We start from the raw sequence: 26,446 nt of genomic DNA, 5'->3' as shown, positions 1-26,446 counted from the left end.
CATGAGTATCAAAATGTGAGGGATTCCGATCACATTGGTAACTTTGTCATTTACATATAGGAACTTGAAATTTGGTAAACAACATACAACAATTATGAATGAGTAAGTATATATAGTATATATCTTTTCCCTCAACTCAATGGTCTTTTAGTCGAAAAACTATGTTTGCAACACTGGACTGAAATCTGGCTGTTTTCTGACGTTGTATTAGGGACATGCGCACAGCACAATTTTTCAACAAATAGGATTCTCATACAATTCTGGGCTCGCCACGCTACCGCCAGCTTCGCCATCTCTGATTCTCATCAAAAAGACGCGTCCATTGCGATACGCCCTCACAGGTCATTTTTGGAGTTAACTGAGGTAAGGTTTTAATTTCATAAAATTATTCGCATCTCAGGAATGTACACAATTTTTTACATAATTTATTTTAAAGTGGCTCGTTTCTTTATCTAAATATGTCTACGTTGTTGGTTGATTACTGAATTTTACAAATGAAATCGTAGATTTTGTCTGCAGCAGTACACCTAACCCTGGTCCATTTTATTGATGACAGCGCCAACCGTGCTAATTTCTAGAAATTTTTGTTGAAATGCCCCCTACATCCAGCTCCTATAAGTAGGTGAACCAAGAAATTTTGGAGCTATTTATTTATTAACTTTATTGTTTAAAAAGTTGTACCTTCAAATAGAAATGCATTATAATTTCATTACGTCAATTTATAAAATGGCGTCAGTGTATTTTTTCGACCGTTGTCAACAAATCTGGTCTGGGAAAATTTTGCCCCAAAGTAGTTTGATGCAAATAATCCCTTTTCACGACTATAAAGGTGAGAAAAAATTTAAATTCGTACATTCCATTTATATTAAAACACTTTGTTCAAACGTAATTTTGTATTGAATTGTTTCCTGATCTGTTTATTTTCCAGCACTTTTCTGCAGAAAGGAATATCCCAGACGTTTATGTTGATGTCAAAATGAGTTCTCAGTTTACTGAAGGAGCGACCATCAAACTAGAAGAAACCTCTGAAAATGTTACTGAGATACAGTCTTATTTGGCAGGTTTTCAGAAAGAAATTGGAGACTCTTCAACCCAACAAATAACAGGTTAGTGTCTCCTTTCTCAGAAACAACTAGGGTACAGAATCCTTTTGTGTATGTTATTTTCTATATTGTGGACTTGTATGTCATTTTTTTTTAATTAATGGTTTACTCATCATATTTCCTAAGATTAAGAATTAAGAGTTCCACTATAAGAAAACAACAATGACTTTTATAGAAAATCTACTAAGACTATGAATTGAGAACTATGCTTAGAAAGATGCCCATCATTCAACTAAGAAGTTAGGTCAAAACGAAAATTAGCATTCACGGAATTGAAATATTTACAGCTGTCATTCACCACAGAAATTCAACAGTTGTTTCAGATTTGTCTATCATAATAATTGCAAAAATGAATTAAGGTGTCAATTATTATTTTTTGTTAATATGGAATTGTTTTCAGTAACAGAGTACTATATCAAACGAACAATAATTGTAGTAATGTTAATATGTACACTATGGTCTTATTTTTCAGGAATTGTTGCATATTCCTGCTATTACTTTGTTAGTTTACTTAGTTTTTCAAATCATCTAAAGGAACAATTCGTTCAGGCCAGTCTCAACTCCCTACACTGTAGGTTAATGGACTGACACCTATCAGAAAACGACTATTCCCCTGGCTAATACCACGAAGGGCGTTGGATTATATCAGACAGGTGTCAGTGCAGGATTCTTCACTGAAGTTATACCTGTATATGCTGTTGCTGATACAACTACCGTAATATATTTTCAATTATTACAACACACAGACCGGTTTCGGGTTGTTGGGCCACTCTTCAGTGCAAGGTAGTGTCTATCATCAACATAAAGTCGCTGATTTTCAATAATTCAAAATCAAATTCCTTCAGAGTGTCATTCCTCGACCTAGGCTGAAGCGGACAACAAACAGCAGGTTTGTCATCGCCCCATCTGCCTGTGAACGAGGTAACCTAACCTGTTATACATCAGCACTCTTTCAGTTGAAGGTTTGCATGATATTTCAAATGAGTTACGTTGTTATTAGCAAATAATGTAATTCTTCCTTTTCCGTTTTGAAGGACAGTGCTACTAAAACCATAAATATCTAACATGCAACTATGTGTAACAGCAGTATTTCTTTACAACCAAATGTCTGATGACTTTTATAACATACTTGAGTTTTAACTATTTTATCTCTGTGTTATCAACTTGATAATTTCAATAAATACCTATTGGCGTTTATGACATTGAAAGGAAAAAGGTAATTTTTCACAAAACTATCTATATTTGATATAAATGTGATAAACATTTTGAGTTCCAGCTTTTTCAAAATTTTATTCTCACAAAAAGTCGTTTCATTTAATATTTCATGAGAACTTCTTTAGCCTGTTTCTTGGTCAAGAAAACATTAAAAAAGGATACGCGATAAGTTGTACCTTTGACTGCTATGTTGAAATAAGGAATTTCTGTCTTCTTTCCTATACTTATATTCTCTACTGTTCCTTTTTTGAATCCATCATGTCGAAAACTCACTTCTTCATCTATCAGAATTTGAAAATGACTTATGGTGTTTTTGGGTTCCATATCAAGTACTGCTTTGCTACGAAAAAAATAAACGCGATATCCATTTTTTATATAGATCGATTTTCCCAATTTCATTGCTGGCCACATCTGTCCTTTGATTTTTCTTGCAAACAGTAGCTGAAATGGTTCAAACCTGATGTTGTTGACTAAATGTAGTCAAATAGTTTACAACTTCAAACACAAGTTTGTATAGATGCTTTACTATTTTTAAGTCAATGAAAGATACTTACAATAAAGGTGTCTCATTTTCGGAACTCTCTGATGAACTGGAAACAGGGGTTCTATGCTGTTTTGAGATGAACGAAGCATTTTTCATTTTGGCAATTCAATTTTGACATTTTGATTTTGACATACTCTTTAAATTTTTTATATATAATAATTTATTATATGGCCAACTTTGAGTGTAATCTTTGTCTCGTTCCAAAAGATACAGAGGGTCAGTTATAAATAATTTCTATAATTAGTGAATTTAATTGATTCCCAACAAAATATTCAACTGTTCAGCCTAGAAAATTCTTATTGAGCTCTAATGAAATACCCATCAATTGCTTTGTTTTTGAACTATTAGTTGATATCTTTCCTCCACAATCTGTTTTATTAGTTGAACACCATTAATCTTTTTAAATGATTTTCTATGTAATGGAATAATCTTTTTCTTATTAGAACTAGAATAGAATAAAACAATTCCTTACCAAAAGCCTTACCTTCTTTGATATCTATGGAGGAATATTTAAAAAATTTCAACCAATAGGATTTATGAAAAGTACTTCATTTGATTTTTTATTTCAATCATAAGTATGTTCACAATAGATTCAGCTGTAAGAGTAATAGAATAAAAGCGACCTAGATATTGTATATATACATAAAATTAGCAGTTCGTAACCTCTCTTTAGACATAAGTCTCATATAAATGGGATGGTTGTGCACTAGAAATTACTACAATATATTCGTTGAAATATATTGGAGTCCGATCATTGAAAATTTTGTAGATGGAAATCATACCATATTAGAAATTAGTTGAGATACTCGGAGCCATTTTAATATCTTCAGCATAAAAAATATTAGAGTTACCTGAATAGTTCATCAATGATTTGCAGTTTTTGTAGTTTTACTGTTTTAATTTGAAGTAAAGAATAATAGATTGAAAAAAAGCCTTTCTGATCTGCACTAATAAATCTCTTGCAATTGTAGAAAGCATTTTTTTTTGTTATTTTCGCAAATATGTAGTGGAGATATTGATCAAATTGTAACAGATTATCTAGTTCCAATGTTTTCATTTTCATTAGCCATATTTATATTGTTTTCATTAGGATTAACCTTGTTACATTTATAATCATTCCTAATAACATTCAATAACATCCATTACTACTGACTTTGAAGTAATGGGTGTTATTTCTAATATTCAACAACAATTAGAGACTATTATCTCTCGATTTGCAATAGGCATTTGACACAGCTAATCATAATATTTTATTGAATAATTTGAATAGCATGTCATGGAATTGGTCGATACTTAATGAAAATCCATAATGTATCTAAGAAATACTTTATTTTGAGATTTTCACTACAAAGTTTACAAAACCAGCACATGTCAGTAGTATAGCATACTACTACTACTAGTATACTATACTACTACTATACTACTGTGGCCGACAAAAACGAAGTTGAGTTGTCAGACAAAATTGAGTTTGAATTATGAAAAGTCTTCATATTGAGATGTTAAAGAAGAAAATCGGTCCAATTTTAGGAATACTCTTTAGGTTTACAAATTTTATTCCTTTGAAATATCTTATATTTCTGTTTGACATATTCCAATCTACAATTTTCAGTGTTCATCAACGGAGGAAAATGAAAATGCTTGTGTTCCTTGATAAAAATAGATGATTATTGCTTTCAGGCGATGACAATGAAGCGGGACAAGAAGAAGGAACATATTACGTGGACCAAGCTGGTCATTACTACTTTCAAGCCAAAGGTGATAGTACTCCAGTGATGACAGTAATGCCGTCAATAGACAACTCAGGAGGAGAAGGCGAGGAGTACATTATCAACCAAGAAAATGATGAAGAAGGAGAGGATGCGGATGAGGTACTGATTTCATTTTTTATATCACAGTAGAGTATATCAAAACATAACCGTTATTATTGATTGTTTATATAGACCGCCATCAACATCACAAATATTATTTATGAATTCGTATACACAATCTAATACCAGTATCCTACGGAGCTAATATTAACATTGATATGGAACAGAATACCTATTGGTCAATAATTAGAATAACAAAGTTCATAAAGTCAGCAAGAGTTGCATAAAATATCTATTCTTGAAAACTGATAACTTTATTGATAACTTTATATTTTTTATTCCACTTTGTGCATTTGACTTATCTTATTTGTATTACTATTGTACATCTAAAAGATTAATAAATTTATCTATCTATCTAACTGTCCAAGTCCTACTTGCAAGATATGTTGAAGGTGGAGCGTTTGCTTTGATGCCACGCTATATATTGAATTATATCCAACAGACATTTAGGCAAGATACCTCGCAGAGGTTAGTCTCGCAGAATCTACGGGATTGGTGGTCGGGAGAGATGAATATATTGAGATTTTATTTTGAAACATTCATTTTATAGATATTAGTTATTGTTTTTCTGGCCATATTCAAGTATTTTCATAATATTTTTGTTCTGTTCCTTGGGCTGCAGTAAGATCATGAGCAAAGTATATTTTTTAGTTTTCTGGTGTTTGCAAATATTTGTTTCTTTTTGAAATAGGATAGGAAGAGTTCTACTTTGATTGGAAATTAAATGAACAACCAAGAAAAATATTTATGTCTCCATGGGTTGAGAATACCTAGAGTTTTTTAATTTCGTCACATGTAAACTCCCGAGTAGCTTCAGTAGCACTTTTATACAAGTGAAATAATAAATAAAAATAACGACCTAGAAAGTGGGATGATATTTACATGGAGTTTTCAGCTCCGGTTCAGATTAATATTGTTCGATAAGAATAAGTAAATGAAGTATCAAGATTTCCTCTTTCAACTTAGCAGGCTCTATCCAGGCCACTCTGTTGAGATGATTGTCCTGATTATTGGACCCTTTGATGGAATAATGTCCTTTCCACTTTCACATCTCACGATAATATTGGTTTGCCACATCAAGAAAGAAGACTTTTCCGGACAAATGCAAAATACTCATTCTTGGCTCACTATATCTACTTAGGGCACTTAATTCTCGGACCCAATTATTATTATTTTTATTTCATAATATATTTCATATTTGATGTTTAGTAAAGTTATAGTTGACAGTGGTTCTTAATAAATATTTTTTCATTTAAGCCTATAATTCAACAAGGAGAAAATAATCAGATTGTTATCAATTCCGGAAATGCCTATCAAAGGGTGACAGTTGTTCCAGCAGATAACAATTCTGGAGAACTTAGCTACGTTCTTATAGTGCAAGATCCAGATATGAGAGATGGGGAACAAACCGATGGTGAACAAGATATGGCAGGTAATAATGCTAACAGTTATTTCAAATATATTCTTCCATTATGAAGAAGGAACGATTTTCATTTGTATAACTAATCATTGAGTTGTTTCACTTTTTTCAAAATAGTTTTTCATATCATTTGTGGATCAACAGTTCGTTTGATTGCATACTTGATTATAATGTGTTATTCAAGATGATTCCAATCTAGTAGTACTCATATTGGTAATTGTTCGTGCACTTACGTTGCATAATTTTTTAAATTTATTATTGTTTGAAACGAAATAATTTTTCACATATCTAGTGTTTCTTTGTTATTCAGTTTTATCAACATGTTTTTATCGATTTTCATGAAAAACTATTTTATTGTTGGAAAAAAAGCAAAAAGCTTTTTGGCTTTTACTTCTCCATCTTCGCACAAAAAATTGTGTCTGAAAGTAACTTCTATGCATGATCTTACATATTTTTGTGAAGAGTTCATTTTAAACTTAATTGCTTTCTTCCTCCCATTGGAAGTTTTGCACAATTTTTTTGTATAAAGATGGAAATGTAAAGAAAAATCTTTTTTTTTTGAAAAACTAGTATTTCCTAAAATATACTGCTTTCAATTTAATTTTATATTGCCGATTTTCTGAAAAATAAGTGAGAAGATAATCCCTCATCGTCAATCATCGTGAAGACGTTAACCTTTTTTGCTATTCAGGAGCCATCTAATATTTGGGAAACACCGCAGCATTATGGGCTTATTGCGTTTTATTTTCTATCTTTCAATAAATAGAAAAGTCACCTATTTATTAACAATAAATTCGATGAGCTATCTCCTTCCTTTATTGCATCACATGCAGCTAGGTCTCTGTTCACAGCCCTATTTTGTTCAGATGTCCTGTAAACGGACAATGTTCAGTGAGTAGCCCTGCTGTGTTGAAGCAGTTTTTCAGTTATTCTTTCAGATGGTTATTTTATAAAGGTTTTCACTTGTGTCTCATATTGACCTGTTTTCCTATCTGGCCCCAAAATATAACCGCTGGTTTAGTGCCAATATATGGAGCTGATGATCAATGTTTAGCATACTCATCAACTTTTTACACACCTGTGATTCCTGAGTGTCCTGACACAAAATATATAGTCGGTATCATCCGTCTTCAGTTCTTATCAACTCATCAATATTTCAAAAGACCTTAATCAAATATCTTTATAGCTTCAATGTCATAAAATGTCACTGAATTTTCAAAAATATTTAAATATGTATCTACGTTTACAGAACTACAAGGAACCTACAGTCCACTTGTATAAACTGAAAAAAGTATTAGATTTGCATCCATATATAAATTCAAATTATATACCTTCATTTATTTGGTCAAATCAAATCTGACTTTCAGAATCAATGGTGACTAACAGAACCATTGAACAATATATTCAAGCAATCTAAAATTAATGAAAATGAAAACAAATGTTGGGCAAAATTCGATTTATTTTAAAGTAATCAAGTTTTACAATGAGCTACCAAATGTTTTAAAAAATTTCAATAAACAAAGATTCCGAATTAATTTGAAAAAATATTCATTGTTTGTATAGATATAATATCTAATGAGTGCATTTATGTGTATGTTGATAATAATATGTATGTATTTTTTTTGGTGCTCTGTTCATACTCGGCTATGTAACAGTTGGTTTTTGAATTATTGTTTTTTCCCTGTTATAAACATTGTATGTTTCTTGAGAAAATAAATCATTACTATTACTTAATTTATTGAAGCCTTGTTCACTGTGAGATTGCATACACTGTCTTTTCCTCCATAATGGTCGCATATACCAATCTTCCTCTAAATATGCACTCTATTTAGCTGCAGCTTATATCGTTGATTCTTCTTTTCGTTGACACCTGAAAGATTTTTAAGAAAGCAGCTGAAAGTAGATTTCTGGTTCAAATAAGCATAGTTAGCTTTTTCTGGGACCTGGTATAAAACCTTTTTCATTGACATACCTGGCCTGTATGCATATTGGGCGTGATGCATAGTACACTATGCATCATGGCTGTAATTTGTCTCAATACCTTGCAGAGTCTTGCACATTTTCCAAGGTTTTGGAATGAAGCTGGTCCTAATGGGTCTCATAAATTCTACAAGTTTCAAAGTTATAAGGGATTAGTTCGCAAATTTCATTTTCATAATTTCAAGTATATTTGTTATTTAGAAATAAATCTCTATTTTTTAATAACTCTCACCTTTCCTTAAGATAACGGAAGTAATTTTTTTTCATAATTAAATTTGTTTCCTGACAAATTCATGGTGATACCAGAGAAAGGTTAGTTTAATAAGAAAACATTTACAGTATACGATTTTGATGATGCTGAGGATGGAGTGGCGGTGGATTCAGATATTGAAGATGATAAAAGTAAAATAGTTAAAATTCTACCCAGGAAGTCCCAAGTGGTAACCCAAGCTCATATGTGTAACTACTGTAATTATACTAGCCCAAAACGTTATCTGTTATCAAGGCACATGAAATCTCATTCAGAGGAACGTCCCCACAAATGCAGAGTTTGCGAGAGGGGATTTAAAACATTAGCATCGTTACAAAATCATGTAAATACACATACCGGAACGAAGCCACACTCCTGCAAATATTGCGAAGCTGCTTTCACAACTTCAGGTAAGTCGATGAGGATAGTTTTACAAGACTCATTTCATTTGCATGTCTCTTTATCATACTAGCTTTTAATTTTTAGGAGAACTTGTTCGTCACGTGAGATACCGTCACACTCACGAAAAACCTCACAAGTGCACAGAGTGTGACTATGCCAGTGTTGAACTGTCCAAACTGAAGAGGCACATTCGGTGCCATACTGGCGAGAGGCCTTATCAGTGTTCCCACTGCACTTATGCTAGTCCTGATACATTCAAATTGAAACGTCATATGAGGATTCATACAGGGGAGAAACCTTACGAATGTGACATTTGTTCTGCCAGATTCACCCAGTCGAACAGTCTCAAGGCTCATAAGCTGACACATAATAGTAAGTTGAAATTTATAGATAAACAATGCAGTCCAAAGCAACAGTTTACAATACCATTATTCAACCACACTTTGATTATTGTGCGTCATTATTATTTTTATTTAACCTCAATAATAAATTAAATATGCTACAAAATTGAGGGATGAGAGTAATCTTGAAAAAAAATCGCCGTACTCCCATAAAAATTATGCTTGATTGTTTGAATTGGTAATCAGTTGAAAGTAGACTACTATTTTACAATGACTCTAGTATACAAAATTGTCAATGGAATGGCACCAGAATATTTTGAAGATTACATCAAATTCAATAAAAACATTCATAATTATAATAACAAGAAACTCCAATAATATACATATAAACAGACCGGCAGTCTGAAGTACCATGAATTCGTTATTTTTTAAGGGCTTCCACGAGTTCAGTGAATTACCGGAAGAAAACAAAAATCCATTTTAAATGATTTTAAAAGGGATAATAATCTTTATTGAAATAGGAAACCTAATATATGTATCTATGAGTGTAATAATAACTAGCACAATGAAATATAAAAAAATGTATGTAAAAAATTTTAAATTTAAACAATTTGAGATTTAAACTGGCATGTAGCCAGACAATGAACATTACATATAAATATTTCAGTATCATATGTTAAGTAACATTTAAATAGATAATGAAATATAGGTACACATATATACATCAAATTATTATTATAACAGTGATATTTGGTTTCATTACAAGTTACAAATACCCTAGTGAATAATTAAAAACAATAGACGATAGCCAATAATGTCCCAAATAATTCCACATAACTATACAATTTGTATTCTATTACTTTTTTTTTAAAATTCTTCAAGTGCTCTTTTAAAATCTTTTAAAATGGATATTTTTTTTATTTCTTCCGGTAACTCATTAAACTCATGGAAGCCCTTAAAAAATAACGAATTCATGGTACTTCCGAATGCTATTCTGTTTATATGTATATTATTGGAATTTTTTGTATTATAATTATTAATGTTTTTATTGAATTTGATGTAATCTTGAAAATATTCTGGTGCCATTCCATTTAAAATTTTGTATACTAGAATCATTGTAAAATAGTAGAGTCTACTTTCAACTGATAACCAATTCAAACAATCAAGCATACTTGTTATGGGAGTACTGCGATTTGTTTTCAAAATTACTCTCATCCCTCGATTTTGTAGTTTTTGTAGCATAATTAATTTATTGAGGTTAAATAAAAATAATGATGATGCACAATAATCAAAGTGTGGTTGAATAATAGTATTGTAAACTGTTACTTGGGACTGCATTGACAAATTTTGTGCTATTCTACTGAAAAAATATTTTTTTTTCGATATTTTCTTATGTATATATTCAAAGTCATTGTCAAAATTTAAAAAATTATCCAGTTGAAAATCAAGGTATTTGACTGATGACACAACTTCAATTTTTTCGTTATTGATATTGAGGTTTATACCGTTGATATCTAGAGAACTGTATTTATATTTCGTGGTGAATATCATTGCTTTTGTTTTTGTTATGTTTAACTTCAATTTGTTAGTGCATAATTACTCATTTACCGCTCCTAAAATCCTATTCATTTCATGAATAGCTCTATCTAAATTTAAATCGTTACACACAAGCAACGTATTATCAGCAAATAGGTTAATGAACTTAGATTCAATAAAAAGCTTTTAAAGAATTAAAAAAAAAAGTAATAGAATACAAATTGTATAGTTATGTGGAATTATTTGGGACATTATTGGCTATCGTCTATTGTTTTTAATTGTTTTAATTGTTCACTAGGGTATTTGTATCTTGTAATGAAACCAAATATCACTGTTCTAATAATAATTTGATGTATATATGTACCTATATTTCATTATCTATTTAAATGTTACTTAACATATGTTACTGAAATTTTTATATGTAATGTTCATGGTCTGGCTACATGCTACTTTAAATCTCAAATTGTTTAAATTTAAAATTTTTTACATACATTTTTTTATATTTCATTGTGCTAGTATTATTAATTATTACACTCATAGATATGTATATTAGGTTTCAAACTTTCATTTCTAACAATAATCGGCCTATATCCAGTTTATTGAATTTTTGTGTCTTTGCAGTTTTTATAGACCTCTCTGTTTTAATCTATAAAGAACATGTATGGTACAGAGATTCGTTTTTTTCAGCTGAATCCAGTTATTAAAAAAATTAGTAGCAAAGAAATACGACGTATTGTGTTATTCCCTATGTGATCTGTGTAAGTTATATTAGTATTTCCTCGAGCCACCTAGGGAGTATCATGTTTATATGCAATTCCATCAGTTTTATGGTGTAACGTAACAGAACCAATCCAGGAGAGTTTCAGAACTTGATATCTGGAAGATAACATTATATAAAGGTATAAAATTATATTTCGGGTTTGATTGACATTTTTCCTACAGTTCAACAGGAGATACTCTTTTTTTTTCTCATTGATATTGATGACATTTATATTGTCAAGAACTGAGTAGTTTTCGTTATTTGGTAATGTCAAAAAAATTGACATCAGAAATATATGTGATATTTGATTTAAATTAAGTTGGTTGGTAGCCGGTCGGTTCAACGTGGGTGCTTTGGTCGGTAGTTCAAGCTGCAGGCTGAACCATCGATTTTCACTTGCTATTGTCCAACCCGTGTTATGAATCACACGTTAAAAGGTAAGACCTCGTTGGTCCTTAGATCAATAAACGTCATCCATTCAATCATGAACTGCCATCAAGAAAAAAGAACTCGATGTTTTCTTGAAATGATGAGCTTATGTTTTGTGGTAATATGGTCAATATATTTAGTAATCTAATGATCTTTTTTGTCTGTTATCAAACTTCTATATTATACTGGATGAGCTCCAATATGGAGGATATGCCAAATTTTTGGTACCTCTCTGTCCAACCCGTATTATGAATCACACGTTAAAAGGTAAGACCTCGTTGGTCCTTAGATCAATAAACGTCATCTATTCATTCATGAACTGCCACCAAGAAAAAAGAACTCTGTTTTCTTGAAATGATGAGCTTATGTTTTGTGGTAATATGGTCAATATATTTAGTAATCTAATGATCTTTTTTGTCTGTTATCAAACTTCTATATTATACTGGATGAGCTCCAATATGGAGGATATGCCAAATTTTTGGTACCTCTCTGTCACGGTAAATGTGGTACTTCTGGTGAAAATTTCAAGTTATAGATCGTGGATAAGAAGAGGAGCAGTGGATTGACCCACTAGATCACCTGATCTTGAACCATAAGAGTTTTTGATGGGGTTATTTGAAGTCTTTACTAATATACTTGTCAATATCTTCGACTCAAAAGATCGAGTCAGGCCAAAAATGCAGAATATAACACTTGTGCTACATAATATCAAAGACAAATTCAATGCAGTAGGTCAGAGTTTAGTGGACAATGGAGAATATTTATCGTGAATTTTTGTTTGTTTTTTTGGCATTGTAACTCATAGGATTAGTAATTTCAATAACATTCATTGTTTTGCAAAAATCACAAGGCTTTATGCCCTCTGCGTAAATTTTGGAATCAGCTCAGCAATAGAGCTCAAAAAAACCGAGTATTACTTATAAAAAGACCTATGACGACGTCATCACCTAAAGGTACATCACTTTGTGTTATTATTGTTAATACTCTAGTAATTTTTCCTTTCAGGAATCGCCAATAAAACTATTTCAGTCTACCAAAATTTTAATGACTTTTCCAAAATAATTTCTGACAGTCAATTTTTTTCTATAACAACTATAAGGTGAGCAAAAAATATAAAAACAAACAACAAATTGATTAATTAATAAATCTGAATAGCAAGTTTCAACAATTATAATAAAATTGAGGTTATACTTATTTGGCTGATAATGAATTTATGCATGAACTCACATATAATCATTGATGATAGCTTAGACTTATTTAGTACATCTGGTGCAACCTTCAAATCGAAATTTATATTGTCTTGAACATATATAATTAATGGTCACTGTATTTTTTAAATATTTGTATTTTCCAGTATTCTTTGATTTAGCGTTAATATTAGATTAGTATGTATAATGTAATGTGTTTGTGTTTTGTATATTTCATTGACAAACAGGAGTTACCTGTTTATAAATAAAAAAAATCATAATGAAGAAAAGATAATTGAAACTTTCTATGTTTTTTACCATAGAAAGTGTCAATTCTTTTTTCTTCATTATGATTTCCTACCACATAGTAACGGCTACATCCATCAATTTATTGAAAAAAAAACCATAATTTATTTTATTGAAGAAAGTATTGTTTCAATTGTTTCAGTTGGAGACAAACCCATATTCCAGTGTGAACTTTGTCCTACAACTTGCGGTCGCAAAACGGATTTGCGAATTCATGTACAGAAACTGCACACTTCAGATAAACCTCTAAAATGTAAGAGATGTGGAAAATCGTTTCCGGACAGGTATAGTTACAAAGTAAGTTCAATATTCCATTGGGAAATATTTAAATTTGGTGGCTCAATACCACAAATGTACTGAGTTTCAAAAGAAATCTTTTGATGAATTTTTATTGTAGTTTCAACATCAACATTTTTTCCATTTGAGTGTTAAAGATAAGGATATTCAATAAAATCGTCATCGACAAATAAATTTACATCATTCAGGTAGTATATAAATACTAGCGGGCACTGTACTTCGACTTTGACTATAACTCTTTGCCTTGGTCTAGACAAATCCTCAGTGGAGCCGTCCATTCCTACCCTCTCGGCATTAACACTATTTCTCAGACTGTAGTTTCGAAAATATGCAAGTAATTGTGATGTACTGATCATTTTCCTGGTTGATATGGAAATTGATATATTTGATCCGATTTTTCGGTATCAACCATTTATGTAGCTATTTAAATACCATTTAAATAGTTTTCAATATTGGTAAAGATATTATCAATCCCAGTTTTACTGTGCAGTTGTATGTGGAAATTCACATATTCAATTCTAAATGAAAAATCTACTAGAATTTGTTTTTGAACTCAAAGTGAAACATTATAATGAAATGTCCATCGTTATGATTTCAGTTACACAATAAATCACACGAGGGTGAGAAGTGCTACAAGTGCGATTTATGTCCCTATGCATCGATATCTGCTCGTCACTTGGAATCTCACGTATTGATTCACACAGATGAGAAGCCCTACCGATGCGATAATTGTGATCAATCTTTTCGTCAGAAACAGCTGCTGAAAAGACACCAGAATCTCTATCACAATCCCGAGTACATACCTCCGCCGCCGAAAGAGAAAACTCATGAGTGTCCAGAGTGCACCAGGGCCTTCCGACACAAAGGAAATCTAATAAGGTATGAAAATGTTAATCTGCTGCTAATCATAAAGTGCTATAGGGCGAAGCGTGGCCACCGACGCGCTATTTATAGGGTCCCTGGCCGGTACCGCCGCAACCACTATGTCCCTGCTTTTTGAATCTGTAATATCTTCATGTAATATCTGTAATATCTTCCATCGATAAGAGAATCCCCTAGATACATAGTATTCAAGTTTTTGCAGCAGTATTCCATGATAACAGAATCAAATGCTTCAGTTGAATCATAAGGTTCGTTCCAACCTTGAGTCACAAACAGATTTCCAACTGTTTGTAAATCGTTGTCAACGCGCATGTCTGGTAAATATTGGTTTCTGATTAATTTGAAATTTCTGATTGGAACAGCTGATAGTTCAATTGAAGTTTGGCATGGAATTTCAACATAACCTTTAAAAATAATTTGGGAAAGAAAGTTTTTGGCTTTCTACTACTCCATCTTAATACAAAAAAGGGGATGAGGGAATATTCCAAAGAAAGGAAGGAAGTAATCAATTTGAAAATAAGTAACTATATATATGGATGTGTAGATCATGCAAAGAAGCAACTTTCAGACACAAACTGGAAGAGAGCCCTCCTGAAACAGCTACTTTCATATAAACATTGAATTACACGAAAGAAAAAAAATCTTTCAAATCAAATACTTTTACATGAACACTGAATTATCCAGAAGATACTTTTCTCTACTCAGTTTGTATTTCAAACATTCCACAACGAATGTCACTCCTAAAAATATAACCCCTTCAATTCTTTAAAAATAAATCTAATCAAGTGTATTTCTGGAGAGAAAAGAAGGTTCCAGTATTTTATATCTCTATTCTATTTACTTATCAACATGGAACTGGGAGGTCACCGCAATAATTAATTTGTGTAATTAAAGATGTTCATATTATAGGTTCACTTAAAGAATTCCCAATTTTTCCTGCGCCAGCAAATACATAATTTATTTTATAACAATTTTTGCAGGTTATGTTGTTTGTAAGTTGCATGAACATAAAACAGAAACAGTAATACGGAATACACATGCGTCAGATTGATGGTTAGAAGATAATCCTCAAACCATTCTGATAGATTTCGAACAGGTTTGAATCTTGGATGGAACAGAAAACTGATAGTTTACTAATGGTTGGAAACTCACGTTGGAACGCAATCACATTACTGCGCAGAATCCTGACTGTCAGAAACGGTTTCTGACGCTGGTTGGAACGAACCTATAGAAAACTACTGTCACTACTCCATTATTGATCCGGGCTTAATTGTCATGTAAACGATTGAATATGGCATCAGTAGCATTTTTTATTTTGAAATCCAAATTGTGAGCTGATTATGATTTTATGTTTGTGTAAAAAATCTTATTCTTAGGAAAGAAAGTTTTGGCTTTCTAATTCTCCAGCTTGATAGAAAAAAATGTGGGAATTTTCCAAAGAAAGGAAGGAAGCAGTCAATTTCAAAAAATTAACTCTAAACTTTCAGACACAAACTGGAAGAAAAAATTACACAAAAGAAGATACTTTCTAAATAAATATTTTTATATGAATGCTGAATTATACGAGAAACATTCTTTCTATTCCTTTTGTATCCCAAACATTCGTAATGGAATTGAATCAGATATCACTCACACGATTCCTACACAACATAATTAATGAAACAAGCAAATTTCACTGTCATCCTCACTGGTAGACATCTTGATGTTTCGCCGTAAGACACTTGCCTTGTTGGCTTTTCAGTACCAAATACGGATAACATTATAAAAAAAAACACTCAATTCGTTCATAAAATAACAACTTTTTGTCACGGAATGGGTCGAGTCCATCCATGTCACCGTGACAGTACGTAAATAATATTCATTCCCTTATTTGATCAAATCCCAGCCAAAGGAATTTTGTTTAAATTGAAAGGGTATATTTTTAGGTGAGAATAATTTTTTGGAAAAGAAAGTTTTTGCTTACTACTTCTCCATCTTGATACAAAAAATGTGGGAATCTTTCAAAGATAGGAAGGAAGCAATCAGTTAAAAAAAATTAACTCTGAATAAAAATGTGTAGATCATGCCAAGAGGTAACTTTCAGGCACAAACTGGAAGAAAAAACCCTCTTGAAACAGCAATTTCATATAAACATTGAATTACACGAAAGAAAAATACTTTTGAAACAAATACTTTCATATAAACGCTGAATTATAATAGGAAAAACATCATTCTTAGTTTTATTAATTTTTCTATTATTTTTGCTATGGTTGGAATGATACTTTTGGTCGATAGCTTGAGGGTTCTTCAGTGTCACCTATGTAGTGGAATTATAATTGATATTTTAATGACTCTGGAAATTTTCTGGTATTGAATGAGTGATTTATAAGATGAACTAATATCAACAATGCTTCAGGTTTTCAATGATAATAGTTATTACTATTAATGTGTTGTTAATAGTGTTCATTGACAAAAATGCCATTTACCAAAAGATAAAATTCAAACCTACGGCCCAAAGAACTATAGTTTTGTAATTCAATTATCTATAAACTTATCAAAAAGTATGTGCTCTGTGCGATAATGTGGCATCACTTCCACTAGTAATGTACAAAAAAATTTGTTTGCCTGTTTTTAATCATTGGAAATTTTCACTTTATTAGACATATGGCGGCTCACGATCCTGACCCAACCATACAGCGTAAACAGCTCGAGCTGAAACTGGGTAGACAAAAGAAGATCCAATTGATAGATGGCCAACAGGTTGAGGTTATGCCTGGCATTGGTTCGGAGGATGAAGAAGAGATAGATATGATGGCTGTTGAAGGATCTGATGGTCAGCAGTATGTTGTCTTGGAGGTTATTCAACTTGATGGGGAAGAACAAGCGATGGTAGTTGGGGACGGAGGTGGTGAATTGCTCAGTGAAAACATTTTACCTGATCATGGTAAGCGAAATAACATATTCCTAGGTGTAAAGAATTTGGAAAGAAAAGTAATATAGTATAATTCAATAGTTCAAAATACACATGATTCAACAATTAGACACATCATGTTCTATGCCTATAATACAGCATTATAATTTTCATCATTTCAAATGTAAAGTTCAAAATAAATTTACATTATATTCGTTTGAAGGTGATTGACAATGTTTCATGATGAATTTCACTAGTTCGGACTTCCATTGTCTACTATATAAAATGATTTGAAATCCCTGAAACAACTAAAAAAGAAGAATTAAAAATGAGATAGCTGAAAATAATAATTATATTAACCAAAATAAACCTGAAATGAAATAATAGTGAAATAAAATACAAGTAAAAATAGAACAATTGAATAAATAAAAAAAAAATAAAGAAATGAAAAAAGAAAGAAAATAAAAATAAAAAGTGAAGAGATTCCAAGTCACGTTAGTTCACGACGTTTCGTCTGTTAGTATCTACAATCGTCTTCGGGTGATGACCCGATGACGATGACTAAAAAATAAAAAAATTGAAATATTAATAAAGGCTGAAAATTTAAATTATCATTAACAAAAAATAAAAATTACAAGGTTCCAAACCAAGTTATGTCACGATGTTTCGACTGTTAGTATCCACAATCGTTTTCGGGTGATAACTGGACTTATTCCTCCGAGATCCGACTATTTATAGGCCATTCGAGTGCTTTCACCTATCCCCTCTTCCCTCTCTCCGCTTCATTGGTTTTAGCGGGAGATGACCGTTTGGCGGGAGTTGGTCGTTTTTTCGCTTGATTAGAGGTTTCCATATGTTACGTATCTCTACGCTAGCTTGACTAAATGCGATGTTGGTCAAGCTAGGTAGGTAGGTAGGTAGGTAGGTCTAAAGTGAGTGGATATATTCGACCCTCCACCGCAACCCATAAGGGTTTATTGTGGCTCACACCTATTCACACTCGGCCAAATAAACCCAGCTTCTTAACGAAGCCGATTAGTTTGTATGGTGAGTGGTTTTTCAGGTCAGATGGTGAGAGTACGGATCTGCCGAACTCAAAGAACCCGATTCGGTCCCCAGCGGGGCAGACACAAAGTATATGCTCTGAAGTTTCATCATTTTCCAGACAGAGGCGACACACACTGTCTTCCGACAGTCCAAGTCTCTGCATGTGATGATTCAAATGACAGCGACCTGTAAGAAGGTCTGTTAGACATCGTAGTTCATCCCTACTGTAGTCCAACAACTGTTTGGAATCAAGCTTCGAAGGGTGAATAAACGCCTTGGAGTGAGCCAATCCTGGAAGATTCTGCCAGAAGTCCATAACTCTTCTTGCCATCCAGGTGTTCAGTGTTTGTTTGGCAAAGGCCAAAGCGATGCCAATGACAGGTTCTAGTCCAATGAAGCCACTTGCAGCCCCCTCCTTTGCAAGAGAGTCAGCAGCTTCATTGCCTTCCAGGCCAGTATGGCCAGGAATCCAGACCAGAGACAATCTGTTTAGTCTTCCTATCGAGGAGATTCTTTTTTGGCAGTTTGGTACCAATTTAGACGTTGCTCGGTATGAGCCAAGAGCTTTCAACGCCGCTTGACTGTTCGAGAATATTTGTATTGACTTGTGAGTGAGGTTGGATTTATCCAATCTCTCCGCACACAATTCAATAGCGTAAATTTCCTCTTGAAATACAGTCGCATAAGTTCCTAGGCAGGTAGATAACTCTGTCCTGGGTCTGCGACTGAAAACACCTGCATCAGAACCGGAAGGTGTTTTTGATCCATCTTTGAACCAACAAGTATCTGCTCTTAATATTTCCTTCTCCCGCAGGATCCAGTCCTCTCTACTCGGGAATAGTACTTTATAAGGCAGTTCGTAGTTGACAGTTGGAAGCATACAGTCAGAGGTCATTTCCAGAATGCTGTGACTTCCAATGTCAACCAACAGTCTGTTGCACTTTGCATTGAATTGATTTGTGCAATTGGCAATGTGCACAAGTCTGTATGCAGTCCATCTAGCCTCTCTTTCCAGAAAAATGTGGAGAGGAGGTAGATCTAGAAGGATGTCCATGGCCGCTGCCGGTGTGGTACTGATTGCACCACTGATAGCCAGACAAGCCTGCCTCTGTAAGCCAGAGAGCTTCCCTTGGGGCCGTTTTCTGTAAAGCCTTCGGCCACCAAGCAATTGCACTATAAGTGATCATTGGTCTGACAATCATCACATAAATCCAATGGATTTGTTTGGGACCTAAACCCCAAGTTTTATCACAAATCCTTCGACATGTCCATAGAGACAGTCTGGCTTTGTGTAAAACTTTTTCCAAGTGAGCGTTCCAGGTGAGTCTTTTATCAAGGACAATGTCAAGATATTTCACTTCCGTTCCAAATGGAATGACCACACCATTGGGGGAAAGTGGCGTTAGATCGTCCAGTTTCCTTCTCTTGGTGAAGGGGATTAACACAGTTTTGCTGGGGTTGACAGACATCTGCTCCCTCAGACACCAACTGTGAACAACGTCCAACGCGCTTTGGAGGATATTACAAGCTACCCTTCCCGACGTGGACCTTGCCAGGATGACAAGGTCATCTGCATAAGCCTGCAGATCAACTTTTCTTCTGTCGAGGGCATCAAGCAGATTATCCACCAGGAGCGTCCACAGAAGGGAAGATAGTACCCCACCTTGAGGGCAGCCCCTGGTGACCCTGAACCTGATAGCCTCGCCTTGAAGAGTCGTAGTTGCAGTTCTGTTTACTAGCATGGCATAGATCCAGCCAGTTATGGTCGATTCTAGACCCTTTCTAGCCAGAGACAATCCTATAGATATAGATAGTGCATTGTCAAATGCTCCTTCAATATCGAGAAATACAGCAACCGCAATCTCCTTGTTGCCAAGGGATTGGGAGATTTTCTCAACGAGGTTATTTAACGCTGAATCTTTCGATTTGCCGGTTTGATGGTTATTCAGTGGGGATGCATATAATGCTACCCTCCTGATATGTCCGTCCAGTATCCTCTCAAGTCCTTTCAGCAGGAAGGATGTAAGGCTGATTGGTCGTACCGATTTGGGGTGTGGGTCTCTCCGGCCCACTTTAGGTATATATACCACCCTTGCTGCCAACCAACTGGGTGGTATATAGTTCCACGCCAAACTAGCTCTATACAATTTTGTGACAATAGGTAAAATTATTTCCAGTCCGTTTTGAAGAAGAGCTGGAAATATACCATCCTCTCCGGGAGATTTGAAGGGCTGAAAAGACTTGATAGCCCATTCAACTGCCGGTGCTGTGATAACCTTTTTTGCGACGTCCCAGTCGTTCTTTTTTGGGCGTTTAGCGCCCTCGAAGATGGGCGGTCTGTTGTTATCAAGAGTCAGATTTCCAGGAAAGTGGTTTTCTATCAAAAGCTCTAACGTTTCTTCACTTGAGGTCGTAAATGTTCCAACAGGTCGTTTAAGCGACCCAATTTCAGCAGTCAGCTCTCTAGAGAGAATCTTGTGAATTCTTGCATTACGAGGTAAATCAGAGATACTCTCACAGAACTTCCTCCAAGACTCCCGTTTTGCCTTTCTAATTTCCTTGTTGTATGTCGTTAGAATGGTTTTATAAAGCTCCCAGTCACCTGACTCTTTAGTTCGATTGAATAGTCGTCGAACTTCTTTTCTTTTACTTTCAAGGCTTTTGTTCCACCAAGAAGAGTTGCGGTTATCTCTTTTGACCCTCAGTGGACAGTTCTCATGATAGGATGAGATCACTGCTTCGCGAAATTGCGTCGCTACTGTATCCATATCATTACAACTGTGAATAGTACTGAGTTCGTCCTCAAAGTACGATTGGAGGGAGTTTTTATACCCCCTCCAGTCAGTAGATTTTGAGTCACGATATTCTACTATTAGTCTTAGACCTGTTTCAATATTGAAAAGAATATATCTATGGTCTGAACAAGAAGGTTCAGTAGATACAGACCGATGGTTTATCTTGTTGCTCAGAGAATGTGAGCTGATGGTCAAATCTAATACCTCTTGCCTATTACTAGTGACAACAGTTGGATCCGAGCCCTCATTAATTACAGACAGCCCTTCCCCTAGTATATAATCATAGAGTAACTCACCCCTACGGTTTATATTCGTGCTACCCCAAGCTGTATGGTGTAAATTGGCGTCACATACCATTACTTTTTGTAGTTTGTTCCTTTTGCTATAGTCGATAAGTCGTCTAAAAGCAAGAGGAGGTACAGTATCCAAATCACCCGGAAACTAGGCGGAGCAGGCGATAAAATTCGTCTTACCCTTCTTGCCCGATAGGGAAATTTGGATGGCTACCACGTCTTGCGTGCAGAAGCCTGTAAGCAAAAAATGGTTAATACCTTTCCTGATGACCAGACATGCTCTGGGTTTCACCCCAGGGCACGCTATTACCTCACCAGGAATATTATTCAGTCCGGTTACTAGGCCTGTATTTCCTGTCCATGGTTTCTGCAGGAAGGCAAGGTCGATTAATTCATCCTTGAAGTTTTTTCCAAGGACGTATGAAGCGGCCTTGGCATGTTGTAAGTTAGCCTGCAAACACTTGAAGATAACAAGTGTTGCCGCAAACTTAGAACTCCTCGACCCTAGGAGGGAGAAGATGGGGGGTCCTTAAGGACACCTCCACCCTCCTCTCCCGGGATCGAGGGATGTGTAGGCTCAGACTTATTGGATCTCTTTGACGAGACGATTTTCGTCTTCGCTTTCAGAGAGCCACGTCCAGCCCTTTTTTCCGGTTTACTCGACGAGACGTTGGCCGTCTCCGTCTCCTGAGAAACACCTGTTTTCCCGGCCTTGGGCTGGGTGTGAGCCGGTGGTTTACCCCTATGTTTGGGTGGAGGTTTGGTTGAACTCCTTCCATAGGTGGATTTCCACTCGGCCCCGCTTTATTTACTTTAACGGGTGTGACTCGTTTGAGTAGTTTCCTGCTGGGAGGGTGCCCGGGTTTTAGGGCGGAATAAGACCTGCTCAAAACCAAAATGTGGTCTGAAACCCGTCCTCGCCAGCATGGCCATGGATCTGCATGGATCTACGGTCTACAGCGAAGGTCCATGTTTGACCAGGGCCTGACTTTTCCTTGTGGAGGATCGTCCACTCCAGGGTTGACAGACCATGGTTCATTTTCCTCAATCTAGTGAGGACCTGTTCGGAGGTCAGTCTATGACTGGCCGTTAATGAGGTAGTCGGATAATCAAGGTGCTAGATTCCCACCTTGATGCCCGCGACAATCTTCCCATATGAGGGTTTTTGCACATCAGGTACACCTAACGATGACTTAGATTCAACCGTGCAGGGCTTTTTCGCCTCTGGTTTCGGTGAACCATCATTTGAGCACAAACGTTTGCTAACCTGCTCAAGGGGGGTTTGTTCCCCCACCGGAGACAGAGTCTGCGTACGCCGCTCAAGAATTTGGTGCAAGGCGGTTTGATTTGGGTTACTTTTAAATTTCTGTTGATTTTCGTTAAGCTGACCATTAGAAGTACGATTCGAAGTCGTCTCTTCTTGAATAGAATTTTTAACACTTTCTGGGTAAATGAAGTTTTGAGTATTGAGATAGTTCACCTGGTTTTTATTTGCATTCGCAAAAGACACTTTAGAATTGGGTACCGGCAGATTAAGCACTGCCAAATTCTTAACAATCTTGGGAAGGTAACTTTTTGAACCTGTTTCATTGTTGTTGATATGCGGCGATAATGGTATTGCATTGTTTACATTCCCCAAATTCATTTCTGATACACAAAATTTCTTGACGAGTTCTCGAATGATGAAATTTTTATCTCTTTTCTCATAGGATCCTCATCGAGATTGTCTAAATCACTGGTGATATTTCCGTAATTCTTCTCAGTGTTACTTTGGATTTCCGAAAATTCAGCAAACGTTGGGTTGTCACAACACTTTGTTCTTTTCCATACAAGCTATGGAATTTAGCATGACAACTACGACACGCCACATTTTTTTTTACATTTCTATTGTAATAATTGCATAATTCATTTATCACATCCGAACCTACGTTCGAACTATTCGCCACCTTGGATTTGTGTTAAAAGCACTCTTGAGTATGGCCAAAATATATCATTTTAAAACTATCTCTTTCTGTCTGTTTAAAATCTCTTTTTTCGTTAATCAGCTGTCGCCCCCCCTACGAACGACAACTATCAAAAGTCGAAACTTGTGCGAGCTAAGGAATAACAAGGTCTTACCTTTTAACGTGTGATTCCTTCATCAAAACTAACTAGTTTGTAATTACTTCAATAAAAAACAAACGGCTCAATTTGGCTACCAATTTACTAGGGTGTCCTTCCCAAAATAATTTATCATCTATTGTAACTCCTAAAAATTTTATTGATTCAGTTTGCTGAATTATTTCTTGATTCATTTTTATAGTTATATTAGGATCGTAACTGATATTTTTAAATATTACTGGGGTTTTATCCCAATGCCAAACCGTTATTTTTAACACCTCGACAGGTGTTTCGGTCACTAAGTGATCATCTCCAAAAGATTTTTTTTTGATAAACATTTCGTGAAAAATATTCGGTTGATATTAATAGATAATCCACTGTTATGTATAACCCTGTTAGGTTTTTAATCAAAAGTTTGTTTTATATGCAAACACTATTTCTAAATCTGATTGTTTTCCTGACTTCTCCCAGCTAAATATGAGCTCAGCCAGTTATCACTTATTACTTTTACACCCAGTCTATGGTATCAAATGCCCGAATTAGGTCAAAGTAGAGCGTAAGCGGAGTTTCCCTTCTATTCAACGTATCATAGATAAAAGGCATCTTCATGGTTGTCTTCATTTTGTTCACAGATCTGCTATCCTTTTTTTTGAATTTTCTAAATTGACTATACTAAGTTGTGTAGATCATGCAAAGAAGTAACTTTCTTTCTTTGGAATATTCCCACATTTTTTTGTATAAAGATGGAGAAATAGAAAGCCAAAACCTTCCTTCCCCAAAAATGTTTTTCTGTCGGGGTATCATTTGTTTTTTTTTTTATTTTGTTGCAAGTGGTGATCTGGTTTGTAATTCTTGTAGGTTCTCGAACATGGTTCCTTATATTATATTCCAGGAAGAGGTTTGTCATCATATCTTATTCTGGGTTGTTCATAAGAAAAAAATGCCATGCATTAATGCAACATTTGAAATAAAATTTCACATTCTACATGATATATTTGAAATGTTTCGATAAGTTTAGTGATACAGATAAAACTCCATAGTTAGAAAACGTTGATTGTTTCAAATAAAAATTGAAAACATTTTTAGCATATCAGAGCAATTTATGAACTTTGATACATTTATTTTGTCTTGATGTGAATTTAATTAATTTGTGTGAATTCATTATGTGAATTTATAGAGGAATAAATTATGTTACGCATTTTTCAACCATTTCAGTCTCGTGATTGATTAAACGGCAAAAAAATTGGGAGTTTCCAATGAGTATTACTACACACACCTTGCAACCCTGAAGAGGCATAAGCCTATAGCAGGGCCCCACACAAAATACACTATCACAAATACTTTGTAATTTTAACCAAAAGCTTGAAAAAACATTTTTGACTTGACTTGACTTGACACACCTTGCAAACGTCCAGTTATTTTGTTACTATACTTATCACTCTAAATTTGTTTTTGTTTTGTTTTGCATACTACCATTTAATGTTTTGCAGATTTGAAAGATGAAGATGTTTTGAAAGCTTTACAGTCCGCCAGGCAAGTAACAAAGCAGGAACTTCCCGATGAAGAGGAGGAGCTTGACGAAAAAAAAGATGACATGAGAAACTGCTTCGGATTTGATGTAAGTCATCATAAAATTGAATAGATTTTCCTTTTATAATGTAATAAAAGTGATAATTGTTTTTTAAAAATTTTTTCCAACAGGAGGATGAAGAGGATGATGAAGATACTAGGCCAGGAAAGGAAACTATTACGCTTCTTAGTAATATTGGCTAATATTTAGGATTTCAAAATTTTTTCATTTTGCTAATTCACCTAATCCTAAGTTTGGATAAGATATTAAAGTAATTGTTTTTTTCTTTATTTGATTTTTTTTTAATGATCATTCTTCATGATCATTTTTACTTGTAAATTTTTGTAAATAAACACTTTTACATTTCATTCTGTATATGTTTTTTATGTATTGAATGATATGTTACTTTTGAATAGTAAAAATTCACATGATTCACTCGTTTTCTTAATTAGTTTTCAAATCAGTATATGGAAATTTAATTTTCATAATGTAGTAGTTTCAATGAAGAAAGGCTATTTGAAGGTGATTGACAATGTTTCATGATGAATTTCACTAGTTCGGACTTCCTACTATATAAAATGATTTGAAATCCCTGAAACAACTAAAAAAGAAGAATTGAAAATGAATAGCTGAAAATAACAATTATATTAACCAAAATAAACCTGAAATGAAATAATAGTGAAATAAAATACAAGTAAAAATAGAACAATTGAATAAATAAAAATAAAGAAATGAAAAAAGAAAATAAAAATAAAAAGTGGAGAGATTCCAAGTCACGTTAGTTCACGACGTTTCGATTGTTAGTATCTTCGGGTGATGACTGGACTGATTCCTCCGAGAGATGACTATTTATAGGTCGTTCGAGTACTTTCACAGTGAAGCGGAAAATGGACCTATAAATAGTCATCTCTCGGAGGAATCAGTCCAGCCATCACCCGAAGACGATTGTAGATATAGATTGTACAAAGTTGTACCAAGTCAAATATAATTTCTTGAATAAATACCTATGTTTGATGCAACTAGGCGTACTTTTTACAGAAAACAAGTATTTTGGGCATAAATACCAGGGATAACTTATACACTTCCCCAAATAGCATTCATCCAACTTATATTCGGGGGTTTACACTTGAATACAGTCATGAATAGTTCTTGAATACATTTTCTCTGTTTGAAAATGGACTCAATGGTATACTTGCCTTTGGATCACTAGCAGTTGGTCCTGCTTCAAGCC

At 34.2% G+C, this 26,446-nt stretch overlaps 1 protein-coding gene and 1 long non-coding RNA gene across 3 annotated transcripts; one reads left to right on the top strand and one right to left on the bottom strand.

Annotated features, from left to right (window-relative positions):
• Window positions 1-206: 206 nt before the first annotated feature.
• CTCF lies at window positions 207-25,583 on the top strand. 2 transcript variants are annotated; one of them, XM_023174105.2, is made up of 11 exons: window positions 207-363; window positions 929-1,106; window positions 4,540-4,730; window positions 5,988-6,162; window positions 8,470-8,790; window positions 8,867-9,154; window positions 13,484-13,638; window positions 14,237-14,517; window positions 17,160-17,443; window positions 25,136-25,263; window positions 25,347-25,583. In XM_023174105.2, the coding sequence occupies exons 2-11, from the start codon at window positions 977-979 to the stop codon at window positions 25,416-25,418; spliced, it is 2,025 nt and encodes a 674-aa protein (XP_023029873.1). In that variant the 5' UTR covers window positions 207-363; window positions 929-976; the 3' UTR covers window positions 25,419-25,583. The 2 variants fall into 2 exon arrangements, with proteins under 2 accessions (XP_023029873.1, XP_023029872.2); XM_023174104.2 differs by lacking the exon at window positions 207-363 and adding an exon at window positions 485-829.
• On the bottom strand, window positions 2,374-3,115 carry LOC111517828 (uncharacterized). The gene is made up of 2 exons (XR_002723862.2): window positions 2,873-3,115; window positions 2,374-2,759 (listed from the first exon to the last, which is right to left on the bottom strand). It is a non-coding gene; the product is annotated as an uncharacterized lncRNA (long non-coding RNA).
• Window positions 25,584-26,446: the final 863 nt, after the last annotated feature.

This window comes from Leptinotarsa decemlineata, unplaced genomic scaffold, assembly GCF_025532065.1.
Source record: "Leptinotarsa decemlineata unplaced genomic scaffold, Ldec_3_MD MMD2_tig00003736_RagTag_RagTag, whole genome shotgun sequence".
Lineage (NCBI taxonomy): Eukaryota > Metazoa > Arthropoda > Insecta > Coleoptera > Chrysomelidae > Leptinotarsa > Leptinotarsa decemlineata.
Note: the sequence above shows the minus strand (reverse complement) of the source record. Positions and strands in the feature narration are given on the sequence as shown.

Bases quoted from the DNA above. Each gene is read 5' to 3' on its own strand.
- CTCF (XM_023174105.2), top strand. From the start codon at position 977: ATGAGTTCTCAGTTTACTGAAGGAGCGACCATCAAACTAGAAGAAACC. The intron at 8,791-8,866 runs GTAAGTCGATGA...TTTAATTTTTAG, and splicing joins AGCTGCTTTCACAACTTCAG to GAGAACTTGTTCGTCACGTG. The intron at 25,264-25,346 runs GTAAGTCATCAT...TTTTTCCAACAG, and splicing joins GAAACTGCTTCGGATTTGAT to GAGGATGAAGAGGATGATGA.